Raw genomic sequence first — 20,161 nt, 5'->3', positions numbered from 1 at the left:
ATTACGTACACGATTACGATAAACGGATCGGAGGGGGGAAATACTCGGAGGGGTTTCCAATTGATCCGATCGATCCAATTCGCCAAAAGTTTTCTTTTATATAGTAGATGTTGTACAAGGATCGAGCGAATATAATAAATCCCCCGCCGATCAATAAATAGTTAGTAGGAAAAATAAATAAGTTAAAAAAATAAAAATAAAAAATAACCATAAAATCAATAATAAGGGCGTGGATCAGAGGAATGTGGCGGAATCAACCAAGCCATGTATTGTTGTTGTTGTGATGTTGTTCAGGACAAAAAAAAAAAAAAACTATAACAAAAAACACAGGGGCCAAAAAAAAAAAATTAATAATAAGGACGGTATATAAGTAAGGATTAATACGGGGTCAAGAATTAATGCAGTTATATGGTTCCTAGTTATGTGTGGTTTTTTATACGTCAACGTCGATGAACAGCAAATCTAAACAAAACACTTGGAATTGGAGGGATCGACAAATAAGGAGACGGCGAGCTATAAGTTGTTGAGTGACTTTGAAAAAAACCCCCCAAAAATACTTTCAGTATCTATCAAAAGAAATCAATTGTAATTTTTATAATAGCAGGGAAAAAGTGGGGTGGGTGGAGGTGATTGGCGTTAATAAAGATGGTTAGATGTCCGGCTTTGTTAGTACTATGTGATTATTTTTCTCATTTGAATCGGAATTGAACGAAAAAAAAAATCCTTTTCCCTTAATAATTAATTTGAATATGCGTTGAAGATACTTGTGCTTTCGATTAATTTAGTTATTTTGCCTTCTCAATTGAAAAAAAAGAAAGGTTTCAGACGTAAATAATATACGGTAAGTTATTACATCGGGGGTAGAAAATGACTAGGGAATTACACATCTAAACCGAATTAGATCATTCTGGTGTGTGGAACCTAATAAGCTCTCTCTCTCTCTCTCGGTTATGAACTCCTATCCTATTATTTTAAAGCTTTACGTTACCATTATTAGCCTGTCTGCAATCGAGAATGTACATACAATTTCAATGACGGAATCACGGGAGGGAAAAGGAAAACCAACGGGATACAGTGCGAGAACATAATCATAGATGGTGAATCGGAAATTCATGGTGTGTTTTAATTTTAGATAAGGAAAATAAGAAGAATAGTTGACGGAGAATGGAAAAATTCCGATATTACGTAACGGCATAAAGAAGCTGATTGAATGATTGGGTCGTCAAATCATTTAGTCGTCAATCTGATCGGACGTGACCGGACAGGTAACCCAGAAACGGTGGGCAGCTTCAATTTAGTACTGCTGCGCATCAAAATAAAATCGAGAAAAAACATTTGATTAGAATAATTTTCGAAATGTTCCAATCGAAAACCGCGTGCAATAAACAAATATCGGAAAAACCAAAAGAAAAACTCAAAGACCCTTCTCCCCTGGATGTTTTACCTGCCCTATCCTAAAGCTGCAGTACATGACGAAATGACAAAAGATAAGAGAGAGAAAAGGACTTTAGAAGTTGTCCGAGCTCGATATAATCAGGTTACGAAACTACTGGTGACACACAAGTACAAAGAATCGTACCTGACTAATTGAACCTCGTCGTTATCAGACGGGGATAGACCGTTGGTGAAGGCGCCACTTCGGGGCTAAAAAGAAGAAAAATAAAAATTAACCAAACGCGATTACTCAAAAAAAGTATAAAAGATTAAGGTTCCAAACTACAAAAATACAAAACATAACAACATATGATTATTACCCTGTCAGTTTGAGTGGCTACATTGCACGAAGCTGAAGCTTTGGTGGTGGCCGTCGATTCCTTGTTCTTGTTGACGGATGTCCGGCCGTTGACGGCCCGCAGTTGATTCTTCAAAGTCTTGATTGTCGTATTCTTTTCCTGGAGTTCCTCTCGCAAGAGAACCAGATCACGCTTCAAGTCCCACAGAGGCGCCGTGTGCGATCCGGGCGGATCTATGCCACCGCAATTGCTTCCGCCATCTGCCACCGTTTCCACCTGAAAAATTTGAAAAAATTTAAAAAAGTTCAATCGAAAGTCAAATTTTTAATTTTTCAAATTAGTTACCAAAAGATTCTGCAAAGTGATGAGCTGAGACTTGATGTCGGCCAGCTCGTTGGCCATACTCGTGTACTCCTCCAATTCAATGACGATGGTGGCTTCCGAGGGCGGCCAGTAGCTGGTGCTGCTGCTCTCTCGATGCTTGGACGACGGAGAGTTGAAGAGTTCTGCTCTCATCGTCGACGCCCTGATCCCATCGGCGGGAGCAACAGGACTGCTGCTGCTGGCCGTCGCCGCTGCCACGGGCGACTCCTTGAGACCGTCGTCGATATCGCTGACACTGGCAACGCGTCGTCGCACTAGTCTGCAAACAAGAAATCGATCTCTTGGCTTAGTTTTTCCTCTAAGCTATCGCCCAAAATCCTTCAAACAGCTAAAAATAATAACCAGGGCTCTACAGCAGCAGCAGCAGCAGCGCACAGACCAAAAATAATCAGACACAATAGAGACGGACAGATGGTTCTGTCCCTTTCGACCGCATGGGCACACGAGCCGGACTAAATATCCTGGACACACACGAGAGAGAAATGACTGGTCGACAAGTGAACGCAAACTGACGTATCTCTCACACGTTCTCACGACGAGAGGAGAAGAACAAGACTAAGCCTCTCTCGTCTCTCCTCCACAACGGACGGCCAATGCCCAGCGGCATTTCCTCCGAGTTCACTATGGGAAAAATTTCATGTGTTATCAAGTGCAATGGAGTTATAAGGTGGGGGGGATTTCCACTGGGCAGTAACGACGACGGCCATGGACACAGCAGAGCATTCAACTCTCTTCTTTCTTTCTTCTTCTTTGTCGTGAGAAAGAGGCGATAGTGCGGGAATTTCAACCTGTCCAGACGATTTTTGCCTCATTATTTCAATTGATTGAACAGTTTTGAGTGAAAAGACGGGAAGCTGAAGCGGTTCATCCGGTGGCAATGACAATGTGACCAACGGGAGTTCATCGAGCTAACGGTTGACGTGCGTGAAATAAGAACAAAAACTCGTTCCCTCAGTCAAGAAGATGAACTTTTCGGTTCGTGATCAGGCTCTTTGAGCCGAAGCCAAAAGAAATTAAAAAAAAAAGACAAAAACAAACACAGACAGACAGAAAAAACAATCGAAATGGATGAGGAAAGAAAACACGAGCAATAAGTTCGCTGCCCTTGTGGTTGGTTTTTCTTCTAGGCTGGGCGTGTTAAGGGCAGGCGTCCAAATAAAACAGAAAAACAAAAAAAAAAAACTACCCCATTACATAATAATATTATTTTGGCTGGTAAGTCGCCAGCCATCCGATGAATTGTTCTGGCAGGTGTCCGCTCGCCATTTACTTGCGTTAAAAGAATGTTTAAAAGCGTCGAACGTCGTCAAGTTCACCCAGCGTGCAGTTACTACTACGCCTGTCGAAGGTCCCACTTCACTTGGATAAATTACGGGCCCAAAATAACTCAACAAAAGGGACCGAGGACCAAAGAAACAAAATGGCCATTTTTTTCTCTACGCTTTCCCTTCCAGAAAGAAGAATAACTTTTTGGTTTTTCTAAGCCGACCGAAACGATAACCGAATGAATAATAAGTTGACCGGTCAATAAATTAACAACAACCAGACAGCGGCATCTGTTTGTTTGTTATTTCCAAGACGGACATTTAACTGTTTTAAAACCGTAAAAGGGTAAAAAAGATAAAAAGATAGGAATTTGTTTCCCTCCAAAAACAACAAAAACGAGTAAATTGTATGCATGTACATATCGTAATTTAGAAAAAAAAATACCTATGCAGACAGAAGCAACGGCCGGCGCACCAAAACAGAGCCAAGAAAAGAGTCCCGTGCTGTTCCAGCTTCTATCTCACAACTCTCTGGCGGAATTCCAGCGTCCGTCTGCAGCGCTGGGCGCAACGACAGACGAGACAACCAGGAAAAAGACAAGAAATGATCGCAACCATGGACGCATGAAAACGGTGAAATGAAATAGTAAAATCGATATAGCTGCTTCCCTCCCCAACGTCTATATGATCTGATACGCTGCCACTCCACTTTTGTTCTGAAACCGATAACTAAAAATTTGAAGCAGAGAGAAAAAGGAAACAAAATGGCGTCCAGCTACTGGTTGTAGTGGTAAGAGGTGTACAACCAAAAAATAATAATAATAAAGAACGAAAGAAAAAGGTGCACAGTTGCTTTTCATCACAGACGAATGCGTTCGATCTGAAACGTCACGCTTTCTTGCCCGCGGACCACCTGCTACCGGAGAAGTTTTGAAAAATAGTAAGAAGAAAGAAGAAAGGCCCTTGGAAATCTACTCGACTGGAACGCCCCTGGAGGAACACGACGTTCACGCCGAAACGACTCCCATTACACCACAAACGCACTGACCTGTGATGGTAGGATGAGACGTCCGATTGATCGTCTTCCGACGGCGGATAATTGATCATGGACATGGGCGGTAGGTTGTAATGAAACAGTTCGGATCTCCAAGAATGCATCGGCGACGCCGGAACTGAGTACGACTAGAAAAAAACAAAAGAATAATTTACATTTAAATGGCCATCATCAAACCAAGAACAGACCCAAAAAAGAAAAAGAAAAAAAGAAAACCAACAGAGTAAGAACAGTAATCAACCTGTCCGAGCATGACAAGACCGGGCTGGTCGGCAATTTCATCGTCTATCATGGCGTCTGAAATGGATGTTGCATTAGAATCTTCCTCGTCGCCATGATGACCTTCGTCTCGACTTTGATCGTCGCCTTCCCTGTAATTAACAACCGAAAAATTCAAATTTTATGCACAAAGTAATTTGCATAAGTTTTAAGAAAATTTTTATAAAATGACTGACGGAGAAGGCTGACACTCGGCGGCGCTGGATGGCGTTTGAAGTTGAAGTTCGATATCTTCGATGAAATCTTCGTCCTCATCTTCGTCGACGAATTCGATTTGGGCCTTGGAGGCCGTCTCGATGCCGAATCGCTCCACTTCAACTTTCTCGGCCGGAGTCGAGATTTCCTTGACTTCCTTCTTGGGACTGAGGGCCAATGGAGGCGGTTCTGGACCCAATTGATGTCGGATTTCTTGTTCGAGAGAAGCCACGATAGCCTCGACGCTCAGCCGCGGCCTGAGCTCCACCGATTTGTAATCGGAACTTTTACTCCGGCCCAGCACTAAAGCGGCTCTGTTCTTTATCGACGTCAATTGGGGAGTCGGCATTCTAGCCGGACTTTTATGGGTTGCCGGCTGCTGTATCCTGCCCGTCACTCGCTGGACGCCGGCTGATCCAACGGTAACCGACGAACTTAAGCGGAGGGAAGTTGGACGCGGCGATTTAGTCTGACGTGGCAACTCGCATGTACCGCGAAGTTTACTGACGGCCGAAGATGGAGGCGGAGTGGCCGTCAGGATGCTATTGGCGGAATTGATTCGATCGACGTTGGCTTTCTTGGTTTCAGTGGCGCCGGCCGTCTTCTTGGTGAAGAAACCGAATTTCAGAGACAGGGCCGACTTCCGCTCGGAAATGGTGGACTGCGAGCGGCTGCTGGAGCAAGTGGCGATTCCGGAATCGGCCACCGAATGACTTTTATTCGAGCCGAAACTCGAGGCTATGGACATGCTCGATGGCGAAGGGGAGACGGACCTCGAATCCTTGGAGGCCGTCGATGTCTTGTTCGATGAAGCCGAGACTACGGGCGGCGGATTGAGAATCGTCCGGTTCTTGGAATCCAAACTGACGGTCCGGAACGTGGCGCAGCCCGTCAAATTGGATGGTTTGGCTTGTTGCTGCTGCTGGAGCGACTCAATCTTGGCCGTGGCGTTGTTATCTGACGTTTTCAACAGACGGGGTAGACTAGAGGGTCGAGGTATGTTGCCGTTGGTGTCAATGCCACTCTTATTAGTCAGCTGGATGCTGACCGGCCTGGCGATGATGACGGAGGGTGGCCGTAATTTCGAGCGTAATTGCGTTATGTCGTTGTTGCCGGCATCGTTGGTCTGTTGTGTGCCGGCTGGGGCGTTGTTACTGCAGCTGCTATTGTTGCTGAGGCCGCCAGTTGTCCCTTCGTTGCCGAGGACCAAGCGGTTTTTGGTGGGAACCGGATACTTCTCCATTGCAGCCTGAATACAATGGGGGGAGAAAAAAAAAAAGAAGAAGAACGTTGGGTCAAATGTCACGCACTTGAAACTTTGTACATCTCGTGCACAACGTACAGAGAGAGAGAGAGAGAGAGCGGTTCAAGAGATATAAAATGAGAGTAATCAACGCCACGACACGAATTCAGCCCCGAAATTATCAAAAACTTCAAACTTTCAATTATAATTACACAAGAATATCTACTGTGCTGGAGTGAGAGAGTGAGAGAGAGAGCCGGATGCGTCAAGGATGTCGTCTCAAGACTGTGGAAAGGCGTAGAAGGACAACAACAAGATGGATCCCCCCACCCTTTGATAATCAATACCGTTTTACATTAAGGTTTCCACTGGATGGTTGCTGCGCCTGCGCCGAGGCGTTCGATAAACCTATCGTACCCTCTCAACCCACGTGTTTTGTTGTCGATTTTTCGATCAACGATGATGCACACTGCACACTATAAAGCGTTTGTTTTGGTTTGTTTCAAACAAGTGTAACTAGGGAACTTGTGGGCAGAGAACGAAATAAAAACACATTTACCTTGCGAAGAGAAACTATGCTTCTGCCTCTGCCAGTTGCTGCTTGTTTCTCCACCACTGCCTGCTGGCTCTGTGACGAAACACAATTGCCCATTTGCTTGCTGTGAGTGAAACCTGGAGGGAAAAGAGAAACAACACACCGTAGTCAGATTTCGCATGGCAATTTGATACATGTGGAGCAAGGGCTTCACAGAATACTGTTAAATAGCCTACAACCATACAACGTCAGGAAACAGAAATATAAATGCTTCCCAACTGCACACCTGTCCTTCTCTCCCCCACATGGAAAGAGACACAAAGCCCCAAAACCAAAAAGGAAATTAAACGTACTTCAAAAGGGGGGGTTAAATACACAGCTAAGGGGACTGTCAACTGTGCGCAAGATCAGTGCAATCTCAAATGATGAGGTCCTGGGTGATAGACGAGAGCAAGAAAGAAAGCCTTAATTATCCAACTTTCAAACAAGATGTTTGCTTCTTCTTTTCTCATTGTTGACTGGAGTGAATCAAAAGCGACTCTTTTTTATTTCAAAGCACGGCCAATTGGCGGAGGAGAGTTTTGAACAACAGTGGAAGAGAAATGTGCTTAAACAGGTCTGAAAGCCAACCAACCTGAACCACCCAGCATAATGGCTTAGAATTGAGCGGCGCTGGGATGGAAAAGGCAGCACGACGATAAATATCAACGAGGGACAGGAATTTCTAAACGATTAGTGTGTGTGTCTATTGCTGATAAAAGAAATTACGAATCCCCCCCTCGACAAAAAAGAGAAAAAAAAAACGAGACGTCACATAACACACATCACGCAGACAAATTTTTCTCACGGCCACTGAAACAAAAACAGGTTTGAGTGGCTGAAATCAATAAAAACAACTTGCGCCATCTATTGGATTTTTCAACCAAATCCCGTAATAATAACCCATTAAACTACATAACCCGCCGAGTGAAATTTAAAACGCTAGAGATTCACCGAAATAAAAATGCTGCACGAAAAGGAAATCTTGGAAAATTCTTTCACAACCGCTACACGAGCAATTATTATTCCACGCCGCCGTTTTTTTTTATTTCACGATTTTTCGTTCGTTTTTTTTTTTAATGTTTCGACGAAATATTTTTTTATTCCAGGCCATCAGTTCAGCATCAATTCACGCGGTAAGAGATGGCGCTGAGACCACCACCTGGTTTCCTTCGTTAAAATAAAACAAAAAGAAAGAAAACGGAAAAAGAACAAAATCTTCCCACCAAACTACTATAGTCATCGTAGAATCATCTCTAGCGTGTCGTGACTACTCAACTGCAGCCGTGATTATTACTCTACACATTCCTGCCAGCAAACCAGTTTTAATTTATTTCCTCCCCGCCTTATCTTGAAACCAAACAAAAGCAAAATGTAAGGCTGGTGAAGATGTGTACAAGAGCCATATATACATCGCCACACTGAAAGCGAACCGACGCTCACGAAAGGCAACAATGTGCATTGTACCAACCCCAACGATGTTTTGTCGAGAGCGATAAACGACTAGTTTTGCACGTGTCATTATCTGACAATAACAACGTGACGGTGATGTCATTTGCTTCAAAAAATCCAGCGGAAATGGACACACAACCAACACAAACAGCCGAAAAAAAGTGCAACAAGTCGGGAAAAAGACGGACGGAAACCAACAAATCGGACGGAAACCGGTTGGAGAACAAAATACCCAAAAAGATGACGAGTAAATAGACGACGACGACAAATAAACTTGCCTGGATAAATCACAACATCACAACAACATCACAAAGTCAAATCTCTAAAACGCGATGACGTGACCGGCAACGATTATCCGGCCTAAATTCGGTTTTAGAAATAAAATTCGTTTTTTTTTTATTCCGTCAATCTCTGTGTGTAACAGGGCACAACACGAAAAACAATGAAAGGGGGGGGGAACACTCACATTCACGCACGAACGTCGAAAAAACACAACTGTTCAACACCAATGTCAACAGCAGTCTGCGTGCAGTGACGTCAAAACTTTCCGCCGCGACGGCAGACCGTGAGTCGGGACGGAGTCGACAACAAGACCAAAATTACAAAACAAATGAAAAATGAAAAATAAAAAAAAAAACATATTTCGTGAATACACATGAATAGGAAGAACAGAGACTTTGGGGTTTTCTGTATTTTTGGTGGGGTTATAAACATATAGGAGAGAGGCTCCTTCAATCGAATCACGAAGGCGCGGTATGATATATAAGTAGCAGCAACTCACTCACGCGGGTTGTTCAACCTTGTAAAACCCTTCAGTGACTGCTTGTTATTCTTTTTGTAGGTGCATTTTTTGGTTGTCGGACTATATGCGATGTGTATGAAAGGATCCGCCTCTTTTTGGTTGTTTTTTTGGACGTCGCCAATTCCAGACAATTTGAAACGAGCGAATTGTAGAAGAGAGCCAATCCGTTAAAGTTATGAGGTACATATCTGAGTCGTCGTCGGTTGGAACCAACAATTGCTGGGGCAGGTGGTATGTACATGTATGAAACAGGAGGGACACACAGAATAATTATGTGGTTCACACACACACCCAAAAGAGCTTATGGGGCTTTCTTCTTATTGGAGACGGGGGAGATTATGAGTTGGTGGTTGAGACGAAGGCGACTCGGTTGCCTTTGGTTGCCTAGAAAACAACAACAACAACATCATCAGAGAGAAAATGGGCTGGAATGGGATTTTCCGATTCATGTGATTCATGTCAGATCGTAAAGATGCAGCCAGCTATATAGAGTACACGTATAAGAAATGGAAGCAAAGAGAAAGTTGCATACAAGACATATCCGGGAGACTCTCTGAAATGTGTTTGAGTCTTCTCTTAGAAAATCCCGTCTCTAAGAAGGCCGACTGTCACGACTCATCAATCAGATTTTCTTATTTCGTTGAAGAAAGAAAAAAGAAAATCATTTGAAACGTGCGACAGATGGTGTACAGTAGTTAGTAGTAGCCAGACACAGGCAATAAAAAAGCGGAGAAAATTAATAGGGATAGAAACATAAGAGATACTATGCAGAATATTTACCGAACAGGAGTGATCTTTGAGGTAGGATTTACGGCGGAAACGGGATCCACAAGCGGTGCACACAAATCTCGGTTCGACTGCCACGCACTCGTTTTTCACGTGCCTTTTTCAATTAGTATTTTTTGAAGGAAAAATAGATTACACGAGTGCGATTTGGGTTAGATTCATAGGAATGTTTAATTAATTGCCTGGTGTAAGAATTTGGGTGAGTGTAACACTTGAAGCAATTCGGACAGGACATCGAGAATGGAGCTCCACCTAGTTAAAAATTCCAACAATCCAGGAATGAAAATGATGAAACAACAGCAATCATTACACAAATGGTGTGAATTTCGATTAAAGAATGATCAATTTGATGTGGGAATTTCGAGGCCCTATATACTAGTCTTGAGCGAGTCCTTTTGTAATAATCTTTTTGTTTCATTGTAGACCCATACAACGATTCGTTAGGCTGTAAAAAAAAAGCTAACAAGATTGCCAGAAAAGAAAACCAAACATTTCGAAAGTTCCGATCCAATTAACGACGAATATCAACGATCGGCATATTGTAGTATATAAACCCGAAGCTCTACAACATTTTTTTTTTCAGGCTAACTAGCGGGTAGACAAAAGATCAGACAATTTTATTTGGACAGAAACTCCACCATGTACTACAGATTTATAAAATCTCAAGAAAAACTGGACAAAATGGCACGAGAGGGAATTTTTCTCGTCGTTGGACATGTCGTGAAACGATTTGAATGATTCTTTTGTTGAGATACTGTAAATAATTTCTAAACGATTTGTAGGAGCACAGAATGTCTGGGCTACCGCAGTCGAACACTTTTTACTCTTGTAAGGACTTGCGATCGCATTTGGGACAACCGATTCGATCGTTTCTATCCATAAAGACACGGCGTCATTCATTAACCGAAACAGAATTTCGAAGCAGAAATCAAACAGATGATTTTTGTTCAATTTGTTTTTTATTCCAAATCTTTCTGTCAAACATTTCCAATGCGCAATATTTCACATCTAAACGGAACTCAATCAAAATCAAATCAAATGGAATGCACAAGACGAAGGGGGGAGAGGGGGGAAACTGTTATAAAACAGCAAACATTTAAATACGAGTATCATGAGTGGGTTATTTTTTGGGAGGGATAGATTAGATTTTTTGTTCACAGACTATCCATCAAATCGGGTCCTTCAACGACGCTGGCGACGCCGTGGGCTTCTAGGGCGTGCTCGTGGAGGAACTTCTTGACGAAAGTGATGTACGAGCACGAGTGAAAAGAGCAACGAAAGTGGGGCAAGTGCGAATAAATCTGTCCGACCAGCAAGCCGGGATGAGGCTGAGCACAGCCCTGGTAATTCCGGCGAAGATGTTGCAACAAATGTTTCCTACACTTATAATTCCGACGGCAGACGGGGCAACTGACTCGCCCAGATAGATAGACGCCCGACTCGTCACCTGCATCAGCCAGAATATAGAGAGAGAGTTTGAAAGGTATTTTGTGGACCATAGTATGACAAGAAGAAACAAACAAAATTCACCAATGAAAATTCGATTCAACTTTATACAAAGGCCTGATCTGAGGATATATGCAATTACTAGCCGCTAATTTGAATATTTGGAGAGAGACTACAAATGGGAAGAAGAAGACGGATGCATGGAGGTTTGGCCGTGAGCGGTGACGGCGTGTCGGTTTAGAAATCCCCTTATGAATGTGATGTAAGGGCACAAGGGACAACGGTGGACAGGCAGAGGGCATGGCTGGTCTTGGCTGTAACCGGAAGCTATTTCTCCGCATCCTTGTCGCAGGTGGCGATACAAGAGTTTTCGGTACTTATAAGTCCGATGGCAATTGGGGCAAACAACTCGAGTTTGCTCGTCCACTTCGGCACCTGTCGGCGGCAATGGGGCGACAAAAGACAAATAAGGAATCAAATCAATTAGGATCGGCCTCTCTGTGAAAGTTGGAAAAAGTGGACATCAAATAGAAAACAAAAACAAAAAAGCGGATTTCTTTAAATAGTCGCATTGTGGGATCGATTGCTGTGGGCGCTTTGAACGTGTCTGCGCACGGACGACTTGACGAAAGTGACGTAAGGGCAAAAATTGCAACGGAAGACGGGCAAGTCGCACAGCTGGCCGTCGCGGGAGCCGACGGTCGTCGCCGTCGTCATGGCGTCGCAGCCCATGCGCAAGTGGCGGTACAGATCCTTCTTAAACTTGTAACTGAAATGGCAATTGGGGCATTTGATCAGGGGTTGGTGAGCTTCAGGGTCGGCCTCGATGGCCAGGGTTCGCGCAAAGTCCCTATACGAGACTCTGCGATTTTCTTGGATGAGCGAGATGAGGTTGGGTTGTGCGCAGCCCGTGTTGTCCCGGCGCAAATGTTGCAACAAATTTTTCCACGACTTATAAGTCCGATGGCAGACCCGGCAAATGACTCGATTGTCCTTCCCGTCATCACCTGTGGGTTCAGAAGATGGGACAAAAAACGGAGAAAGAGAACCATTCAGATAAAAACAGGATCATCAAATCAAAGTAACTCAACTAGAGACTTCCCAATCTTTATCATTCTGAGCTAATAACCGAAAAAACAAATTACAATCCAGAGAAAGCGAATTTTTTTCAAAGTGGCCTAATGCGTGCACAGAGAAGAACGTCGGAATGACGGGGAAATCAAATTGATTGGGAGCCGATTTTCCGACTCGATTTCGTCTCCTACAATTTTTCGTTCAGACGAGGTTGTTTCTCGGCCTAAGTCCGAGGAGTTGCAAGATTTTCGGTCGATAGCACTTGGCGCTGTAACGTACATGGTTTAACAAATTTCGCCTATCCTTGCAAGTCCGACAGCAAGCCGGGCAAGACACCCTCGATTGATCTTGATCACCTACTGTCCATCGAGGATTTGACAGAAACGTAAGAGAGAACGATTGATAATAAAATAAAATAATAAATGTATAATCAAAAATACCGATTCATTCAACTGGGGACTTGTATTAGTCGCATTTCAAAAAAATGGATTCTCTAGGTGAAACCGGAGAGAGTTGCTAGTGAGTAGTGAGTCAAAAGTGGACCAAGAAAGAAAGAGCAAAGATGGGGGGCAGCCGCTGGTTAGATAATTGAGGTCTCAACGGTCTAGTGCGCAGTCTGAGAGTGTCTGTGCAAGAATCCCTTAATGAACGTGATGTAAGGACAGACATGGCAACGGTAGACGGGCAGATGACACGGAAGGTCTTCTCGGTAGCCGGACGCTATTTCGCCACAACCCTGTCGCAGATGACGGTACAAAAATTTGTTGGACTTATAGGTCCGTTGGCAATTGGGGCAACCGACGCGAGATTGACCGTCCACCTCGTCACCTAGATGGTCAGAACATTTGAGAAAAAACAACAATGGACACCCATGAGACTTTGAACCAAATTCGAAAAGAAAAAAAGAAATTTCAAATCATTCACGAGCGAAAACAAAAATCAAAAAGATCCAGAATCTCATCGGCAGGATTTCACATCGATACTTTTTTTTTTAAAATAAACGAATACAAGAACAAGCGATTCAAGCGCGTTTCAAACTCGGTTGGCAATCGCCGCCGTGTTCTTTTTGATTGTGTGTTTTTAGGAATTCCCTAATGAACGTAATGAAAGGGCAGAAATTGCAACGGAATGCGGGAAGCGGAGTTTTGTATCCGTGGTAATTGGCCATCGTTTCCGTTGTCGCTAAATCGCAGCCCTTGCGCAGGTGACGGAACACGAGTCTTCTAAGCTTATAAGTCCGATGGCAATTGGGGCAAGCATGGCGACCTTGGAGCACGTCCTCAGCGACGCCTGCCAGCAGCAACCGAGTGAAATTAAAGAGAAAAAAAATAAAAATAAAAAAATAAACAAACAGAGAAATCAGATTTAATGATTTCCCAAGTACTCGCGGTAGTAGTCAGAAAATAATCGAAATCAATTTCTTGTTTTTTCTTACATTTTAACACATTTTTATTTCGAACTGGATTTCTTCTTATTCTAATCATCTACAATCGGGACGTATTTTTATCTACAACTGGAACGTTTTGCGTCGCAGAGGAATTCAAAAGAAAGTGGATAGAACTGGCGCGCAGAGAGGGAGGAATAACCGTTTGTTCGTGTTCGATTTGCGTGTGCTGAAACAGAGAAGCCCTCAAGTACGTGGTATACGAGCACAAGCTGCAACGGAAGATGGGAATATGACTGGATAGGCCGTCGCGTTGGCCAGCCGCCGCCGCCGCCGCTTCCGACGTCATTTCATCGCATCCCTGGCGCAGGTGGCGGTACAAATGTTTCTTATGCTTATAACTCCGCCGGCAATTCGGGCAACCGAAGCGTTCGTCAAGAGACTGATCGTCCATGTCGTACCCTAACAGAAGAGTTGGGAGAAAAAAACAAAAACAAGGGACCAATGAGAAAAAAGAAAGAGTCAAAATAACTTTGCTCAAAATTAATTGGTCAAAATTTCAAAAAGAGTTGCTGCCTGTATTCAATTTTCGCATGGTCGTTTGATTTGACAGATTTTGTGTCTACAAAAAATCAATCTGAGTTCTGTTTATTGAAGAGAAACAGCACAGGTAATGGAGGGACAAAAATAAGAATTGTTGAGTGAATTTAATTTGCATTTGATTCATAAAGGGTGCCACTTCAAAAAGTGTCGTTTGAGATTTCCTTGGTGGCGTGTGGTGAAAGTGCACGAGGCTAAAGGACACTTAAACATAGTCACCGAGTCGCATTTGTTCGAATGCAAGTGGGCGACCAGGGCACTAACCCGAAGGAACCTGACCGAACATCGCGGACAAACGGTTGCAGGACCCCTTGCCGAGACTGCCGGGGCAATCATTCGATTCGTGTCGTGACTGTCGTCCACGGGTACGTCCAAAAAGTCACCTATACATTAATTCGGAGAAAGTCACCCGTCAAGTTCGGAATATTTGGTTTTTTCTTTAGCTATGAAACCTAATTTCTGTCTATCTACCCTTTCTTCCTCTTCCGGGTTCAATAAAAACTAGACATCTTCAGCGTGTCTGCTTATAAAAGTAATGTTGCACGACTGAGGGAATTAAAACAAGAAAAAGAAACCTGATTCGGGTCACTAATGCAGGTTCATCCACGTGAATGTCGTGAACAACGACACCAGAGCGTTTTTCAAAAGGGGCTGAAGGAAGGCGGATCAAAAAGAGAGCAGACTACGGTACGAGAGAGAATCTAGCACTAAGTAGAGGACTAATATTGAAGAGGAATGCCTACCTCGAGATGCTGCGCCGCTAGATGAATTGTTAGCCTTGGGTTGTGTTCCTGAGGGTCCGGCAACATTGTCTCCCATTCGCGTGTCTGATGTAGAGGGGCCTTGGAATAAAAAAAAATACATTTTTAAAAATACGGGTGTGTTATAAACTATGACTGGGAGTTTATATATTACCAAAGGTAATATCGCGGGTCGAGTTGGGTACAATGGATATCATGCCGTTGTCAGATGTGCTCCAGTCGTCGTCACAGTCCTGGGATTTTTTAAAATTGAAATTAACATTAATAAGAAAAGTTCTGCCACTCTTTAACACATACCCGTGATGCCCATTCTGGTCCGTTATTATCTAGTTGGTCTTCCATGTGGTCAGAGTCTAATTCCGATTCCATTTTCGTATCGACTACAACAAAGTGGTCATCTGAGTCTGTGTTCGCTGGATGTGTAGGAGATTCCGATGGTACCACATGAGCTTTCTTGGGAGGAGGCGGTTTTGGTCTAGAGGATGATTGGTTCTGAGAAGGAGTGTGTGAAATGTTGTCATTTTCGGGTCGTTGAGAATTGCTGGGAGTGGATACAACTGACGGAGTTGATGTTGATTCACTTAGTGTTCTTTTGGCAGCATTAGTCCTTGCATTTTGACCAGATTTGAATTTAGACTGGTCACCTTCTTTGTATGCCAATCCTTAAGAGCACAAAATTGGATCTATGTGGTAGGATAAATGTTAATAAATAACTCACCTTTGATATCAAGGGCTTCAGCTGTTTGCAAAAAACTAGCAAGTTGTTCCTGAGCAACATTTACTTCTCCTTTATACATGTAATCTACAAGTGCTCTGAGATCTGGAAAACTGACATCTTTTAAGAATATGAATGCCTGTTTGTCGACTTGCTTGCTCAGCATTTCCTGGAAAGAAAATAAAAGCATAAAAAATTGCCATCAGCATCTACGAAAATAATATTTAGCTTACCTCAAAGTAGTTGCTGCAAGCACACAATACTAGTCGGTGAACTCTAACAAATTGATGGTCAGCGGCAAGAGTCACATCACACATAGATTCCTTCTCCAATAATTTGTCAAGAACACTAACTAAAACATGGTGATGGTTATTCCACCGCAAACAGAATTCTTCTGCATCCATGGCTGGAAATTAGACCTATTTATGTAGAAAAGCACGATAAAAATAATGAAGTTGTATGAAATTCAGAAGCCATGCTAAACCTTTTTCCTTTGTCTGGTTTGAACAGTGAAACAAACGGACAAGTCAAACCCCTTCTTTCGACAAATTAACCAGTGAAGTAAACAAAGCTGACGATTCCAGAAAAAGACAAGATCAATCTTTCAATTAAATATTCCAGAAACAAAACTAACGGGAAAAACGAGATACGTAAACTGCTCTTCGCTATTCTTTCCAATATGGCCGACTAGGCTGAGCTCAGCAACGCTACCTACCTTTCGATCAACGCAGTTCGAAACATTTTGCCGTTCCTGCGCACGCTTGGTTTGTTTGTTTTCATGCCGAAATTTAAGATTTCTCGTACCGATTGAACTAGATAAATTTGAATACGTATGAATAACCAATTAATATTTGTTTGACAATTTAAAAGAAATATAGAAGAAATCACGTAAAAAATGTCGGTCATGTATTGGAACCGATTCACTCCTGTGTCCCAAATCCAACAGAATATACACACATAATGTACATCCAAGATTCCTTTTTCTTCCAGTTATCAATGACAAAACGCTTTGCGGTACACGCATGCACACACATACAGACTTTCAAAAGTCATTCAAAAACACACATACATACAAAAAAAAAATATGGGCAAGTAGAAACAAAAAAAAACGAGTCAACACCTTATCGGAAAGGTTGCGGATGATTCGAGAAAGAATCAGCCAATTCAAAGACAACATGATGATAAACGAACCACATAAAGTTAACAGGCAAAGGAGTAGAGACGATGTTGGATGATGATGGGGGAGGGGTGTATCTTTGTTTTAGAATTCAGCTGCTAGATTGAAACTGAAGGAGACGACGAAGGAGGCCGTTTTTGCGGCGGAAGTGCGTCTTCATGGCGCTGTTGTCCCTTGTGTCCAGCAAGGGGATGATCAAAACTCGTTCCACGTGTATCGACAGGACTAGCGTTCCTCCTAAACCGATTGTAGAAGCTGTCGTTGCTGGTTTTGGAATTGGTGTCAACCATATCGTTAGGATTCGAAGACTGATTGATTCAATGGGTGATTATGGCGTCGATGAGAGAGGCGGCCGTTAGCGTAGAGTCACCACCGAGCGCACCGCCGGCACTGGATTGTCCTGATCGGGGAGGGAAGGGCCGCTGGCAATTTTAGGCGCCTCCCGTTGGTATGCCATGGTTCGCTCCATTGCTTCTTCTCTTCTGTCCGGATGCATTCCCCTTTAGTCAAAGCAGAAAACATGTTACATGACATACTACTTCATCAATTAATGTTTGCGTTAATTTACCTGGAAACGGGCAAAGACTAATAACAACACTAAGTAGAGAACTAATATTGAAGAGGAATGCCTACCTCGAGATGCAGCGACGCTAGATGAATTGTTAGCCTAGGGTTGTGTTCCTGAGGGTCCGGCAATATTGTCTCCCATTCGCGTGTCTGATGTAGAGGCCAGAAATACGATTAATCCCGCCACCTCCTGTTTTTCTTCAGTAAGACGAATTCCTTGATGCATTTCTTCTACGCGTCTTCTCGCAAGATCAGCTTCGGCTTCTTCTGCTGCACGTCGAATCTGATAGTATTCTCTATTTTTTCTGCGTCTTTCTTCTCTCTTTTCGGGCGTTTCCTGTTGACGTGCTTTACGTTGTCGTTTAGCCTGTTCAGCCCGATATAGGATATTTTCTTCTTGGGTTTTATTACGTTTCCTTGCGGCGTAACGTTCCCTAACAGCACGCAATCTCAATTCCCTCGCTCCCAGTGTTTCTTCATTTCTTTTCGCTCTTAGTTCTGCATTTTTTTTTTATAAAATGAATAATTAGTTCATGGTATGGGCGTCAGCCCCACTAATCAGCATTCCGTTACTAAACGGTATGCCAACAACGTTTTCTGACATTTTTTACAGGTTTTGAAAAAACCGTTTAAATAAGGTTGTTGATGGAGCAATGTTCTTTCGTGTTTTTTTTTGGTGGGGTAAAAACAATCAGACAGAAACGGTGTGTATGTGGCACCCTTTTAAATCACCTCGTGTCGAATAACCTCGTATCAACACTTCCCTTTCGCAACTGCAATCCTGTGGGATTTTTCATTCACAGTTTGATATCCTTACAAGTTATTTGCATTTACGTTTAGTTTGCTCAACTAATATTTTCCTATTTTTAAACTTAAAGTTCAATGATTGAAATTTAAAAAAAAAAACCATCTTAAAGTTTTATTAATAAGGGATATGTTGCAAGACTGAAGGAATTTAAAAAAAAAAAACCTGATTCGGGACACTAATGCAAGTTCATCCACGTGAATGTCGTGAACAACGACACCAAGGCGGTCTTTCTGTTTTCTAAGGGGCTGAAGGAAGGCGGATCAAAAAGAGAGCAGACTACGGTACGAGAGAGAATCTAGCACTAAGTAGAGGACTAATATTGAAGAGGAATGCCTACCTCGAGATGCTGCGCCGCTAGATGAATTGTTAGCCTTGGGTTGTGTTCCTGAGGGTCCGGCAACATTGTCTCCCATTCGCGTGTCTGATGTAGAGGGGCCTTGGAATAAAAAAAAATACATTTTTAAAAATACGGGTGTGTTATAAACTATGACTGGGAGTTTATATATTACCAAAGGTAATATCGCGGGTCGAGTTGGGTACAATGGATATCATGCCGTTGTCAGATGTGCTCCAGTCGTCGTCACAGTCCTGGGATTTTTAAAAATTAAAAATTAACATTATTAAGAAAAGTTCAGCCACTCTTTTAACACATACCCGTGATGATTCTGGTCCGTTATTATCTATTTGGTCTTCTATGTGGTCAGATTCTAATTCCGATTCCATTTTCGTATCGACTACAACAAAGTGGTCATCTAAGTCTGTGTTCGCTGGATGTGTAGGAGATTCCGATGGTACCACATGAGCTTTCATGGGAGGAGGCGGTTTTGGTCTAGAGGATGATTGGTTCTGAGAAGGAGTGTGTGAAATGTTGTCATTTTCGGGTCGTTGAGAATTGCTGGGAGTCGATACAACTGACGGAGTTGATGTTGATTCACTTAATGTTCTCTTGGCAGCATTAGTCCTTGCATTTTGACCAGATTTGAATTTAGACTGGTCACCTTCTTTGTATGCCAATCCTGCAAGAGCGCAAAATTGGATCTATGTGGTAGGATCAATGTTAAAAAATAACTCACCTTTGATATCAAGGGCTTCAGCTGTTTGCAAAAAACTAACAAGTTGTTCCTGGGCAACATTTACTTCTCCTTTATACATGTAATCAACCAGTGCCCTGAGATTTGGGAAACTGACATCTTTTAAGAATATGAATGCCTGTTTGTCGACTTGCTTGCTCAGCATTTCCTGGAAAATAAATAAAAGCATTTGAATACAAATTACCATAATCTAAAAAAATAGTAATTAGCTAACCTCAAAGTAGTTGCTGCAAGCACACAATACTAGTCGGTGAACTCTAACAAATTGATGGTCAGCGGAAAGAGTCACATCACACATAGATTCCTTCTCCAATAATTTGTCAAGGACACTAACTAAAACATGGTGATGGTTATTCCACCGCACACAGAATTCTTCGGCATCCATTGCTGGAATTGAGACCTATTTTTGTAGAAAAACAAGATAAAAAGAATGAATTTGCATTGAATTGGTATATGAAATTCAGAAGCCATACTAAATCTTTTCCTTTGTCTGGTTTGAACAGTGAAACAAACGGACAAGTCAAACACCTTCTTTCGACAAATTAACCAGTGAAGCAAATAAAAGCCGACGATTCCAGAAAATAGACAAGATCAATCTTTCAATTAAATATTCCAGAAACGGGAAATACGAGACACGTAACTGCTTCTCGATTCTTTCAAATATGGCCGACGCCGACTAGGCTGAGCTCAGCAACGCTACCTATCTTTCGATCAACGCAGTTCGAACAAGTTCGAAACATTTTGCCGCTCCTATTGCGCACGCTTCATTTG

At 42.7% G+C, this 20,161-nt stretch overlaps 3 protein-coding genes across 19 annotated transcripts; all 3 read right to left on the bottom strand.

Moving 5' to 3' along the window:
* Nucleotides 1–234: 234 nt before the first annotated feature.
* LOC124203976 lies at nt 235–8,745 on the bottom strand. Of its 9 annotated transcripts, XM_046600925.1 has the most exons (10): nt 7,323–7,569; nt 6,713–6,825; nt 4,892–6,159; nt 4,678–4,807; nt 4,431–4,564; nt 2,079–2,376; nt 1,755–2,009; nt 1,580–1,644; nt 1,445–1,460; nt 235–1,303 (listed from the first exon to the last, which is right to left on the bottom strand). In XM_046600925.1, the coding sequence occupies exons 1-10, from the start codon at nt 7,336–7,338 to the stop codon at nt 1,295–1,297; spliced, it is 2,304 nt and encodes a 767-aa protein (XP_046456881.1). In that variant the 5' UTR covers nt 7,339–7,569; the 3' UTR covers nt 235–1,294. The 9 variants fall into 9 exon arrangements, with proteins under 9 accessions (XP_046456881.1, XP_046456878.1, XP_046456880.1 ...); XM_046600922.1 differs by lacking the exons at nt 1,445–1,460; nt 7,323–7,569 and adding an exon at nt 8,646–8,745; XM_046600924.1 differs by lacking the exons at nt 1,445–1,460; nt 7,323–7,569 and adding an exon at nt 8,458–8,586.
* Nucleotides 8,746–9,227: 482 nt separating this feature from the next.
* Nucleotides 9,228–16,449, bottom strand: LOC124203983 (protein tramtrack, beta isoform-like). 5 transcript variants are annotated; one of them, XM_046600949.1, is made up of 9 exons: nt 16,232–16,448; nt 15,981–16,166; nt 15,751–15,916; nt 15,330–15,694; nt 15,187–15,265; nt 15,015–15,113; nt 9,950–10,019; nt 9,762–9,864; nt 9,228–9,365 (listed from the first exon to the last, which is right to left on the bottom strand). In XM_046600949.1, exons 2-9 carry the CDS (start codon nt 16,149–16,151, stop codon nt 9,318–9,320), a joined length of 1,101 nt encoding a protein of 366 aa, XP_046456905.1. In that variant the 5' UTR covers nt 16,152–16,166; nt 16,232–16,448; the 3' UTR covers nt 9,228–9,317. The 5 variants fall into 5 exon arrangements, with proteins under 5 accessions (XP_046456905.1, XP_046456900.1, XP_046456904.1 ...); XM_046600944.1 differs by lacking the exons at nt 9,228–9,365; nt 9,762–9,864; nt 9,950–10,019 and adding an exon at nt 11,768–12,220 and having other exon boundaries at nt 16,232–16,449; XM_046600948.1 differs by lacking the exons at nt 9,228–9,365; nt 9,762–9,864; nt 9,950–10,019 and adding an exon at nt 12,731–13,115.
* LOC124203985 (protein tramtrack, beta isoform-like) lies at nt 10,733–20,049 on the bottom strand. 5 transcript variants are annotated; one of them, XR_006878697.1, is made up of 8 exons: nt 19,864–20,049; nt 19,605–19,790; nt 19,373–19,538; nt 18,954–19,315; nt 18,809–18,887; nt 18,637–18,735; nt 17,493–17,989; nt 17,353–17,424 (listed from the first exon to the last, which is right to left on the bottom strand). XR_006878697.1 is itself a non-coding variant. In XM_046600954.1 (7 exons), exons 2-7 carry the CDS (start codon nt 19,773–19,775, stop codon nt 10,922–10,924), a joined length of 1,170 nt encoding a protein of 389 aa, XP_046456910.1. In that variant the 5' UTR covers nt 19,776–19,790; nt 19,864–20,049; the 3' UTR covers nt 10,733–10,921. The 5 variants fall into 5 exon arrangements, 4 of the variants coding, with proteins under 4 accessions (XP_046456910.1, XP_046456912.1, XP_046456911.1 ...); XM_046600954.1 differs by lacking the exons at nt 17,353–17,424; nt 17,493–17,989 and adding an exon at nt 10,733–11,214; XM_046600956.1 differs by lacking the exons at nt 17,353–17,424; nt 17,493–17,989 and adding an exon at nt 11,341–11,648.
* Nucleotides 20,050–20,161: the final 112 nt, after the last annotated feature.

The sequence above is a fragment of the Daphnia pulex genome, chromosome 10 (assembly GCF_021134715.1).
Source record: "Daphnia pulex isolate KAP4 chromosome 10, ASM2113471v1".
In the NCBI taxonomy this organism is placed as follows: domain Eukaryota; kingdom Metazoa; phylum Arthropoda; class Branchiopoda; order Diplostraca; family Daphniidae; genus Daphnia; species Daphnia pulex.
The sequence above is the reverse complement of the archived record's forward strand: the minus strand, read 5'-3'. Positions and strand labels throughout refer to the sequence as shown.

Coding starts and splice junctions, on each gene's coding strand:
- LOC124203985 (XM_046600954.1), bottom strand. CDS start 19,775: ATGGATGCCGAAGAATTCTGTGTGCGGTGGAATAACCATCACCATGTT. Junction 19,539..19,604: donor CTTGCAGCAACTACTTTGAG/GTTAGCTAATTA, acceptor TTTATTTTCCAG/GAAATGCTGAGCAAGCAAGT. Junction 11,215..18,636: donor TAGCGGCGCAGCATCTCGAG/GTAGGCATTCCT, acceptor TGGCTGATGCAG/GTGACGAGTCGGGCGTCTAT.
- LOC124203976 (XM_046600920.1), bottom strand. Junction 1,645..1,754: donor TAGCCACTCAAACTGACAGG/GTAATAATCATA, acceptor TCTTCTTTTTAG/CCCCGAAGTGGCGCCTTCAC. Junction 1,304..1,579: donor GACGAGGTTCAATTAGTCAG/GTACGATTCTTT, acceptor TTTGATGCGCAG/CAGTACTAAATTGAAGCTGC.
- LOC124203983 (XM_046600944.1), bottom strand. CDS start 16,151: ATGGATGCAGAAGAATTCTGTTTGCGGTGGAATAACCATCACCATGTT. Junction 15,266..15,329: donor GACCAGAATGGGCATCACGG/GTATGTGTTAAA, acceptor AAAAAATCCCAG/GACTGTGACGACGACTGGAG. Junction 12,221..15,014: donor TAGCGGCGCAGCATCTCGAG/GTAGGCATTCCT, acceptor CTGAACCCACAG/GTGATGACGGGAAGGACAAT.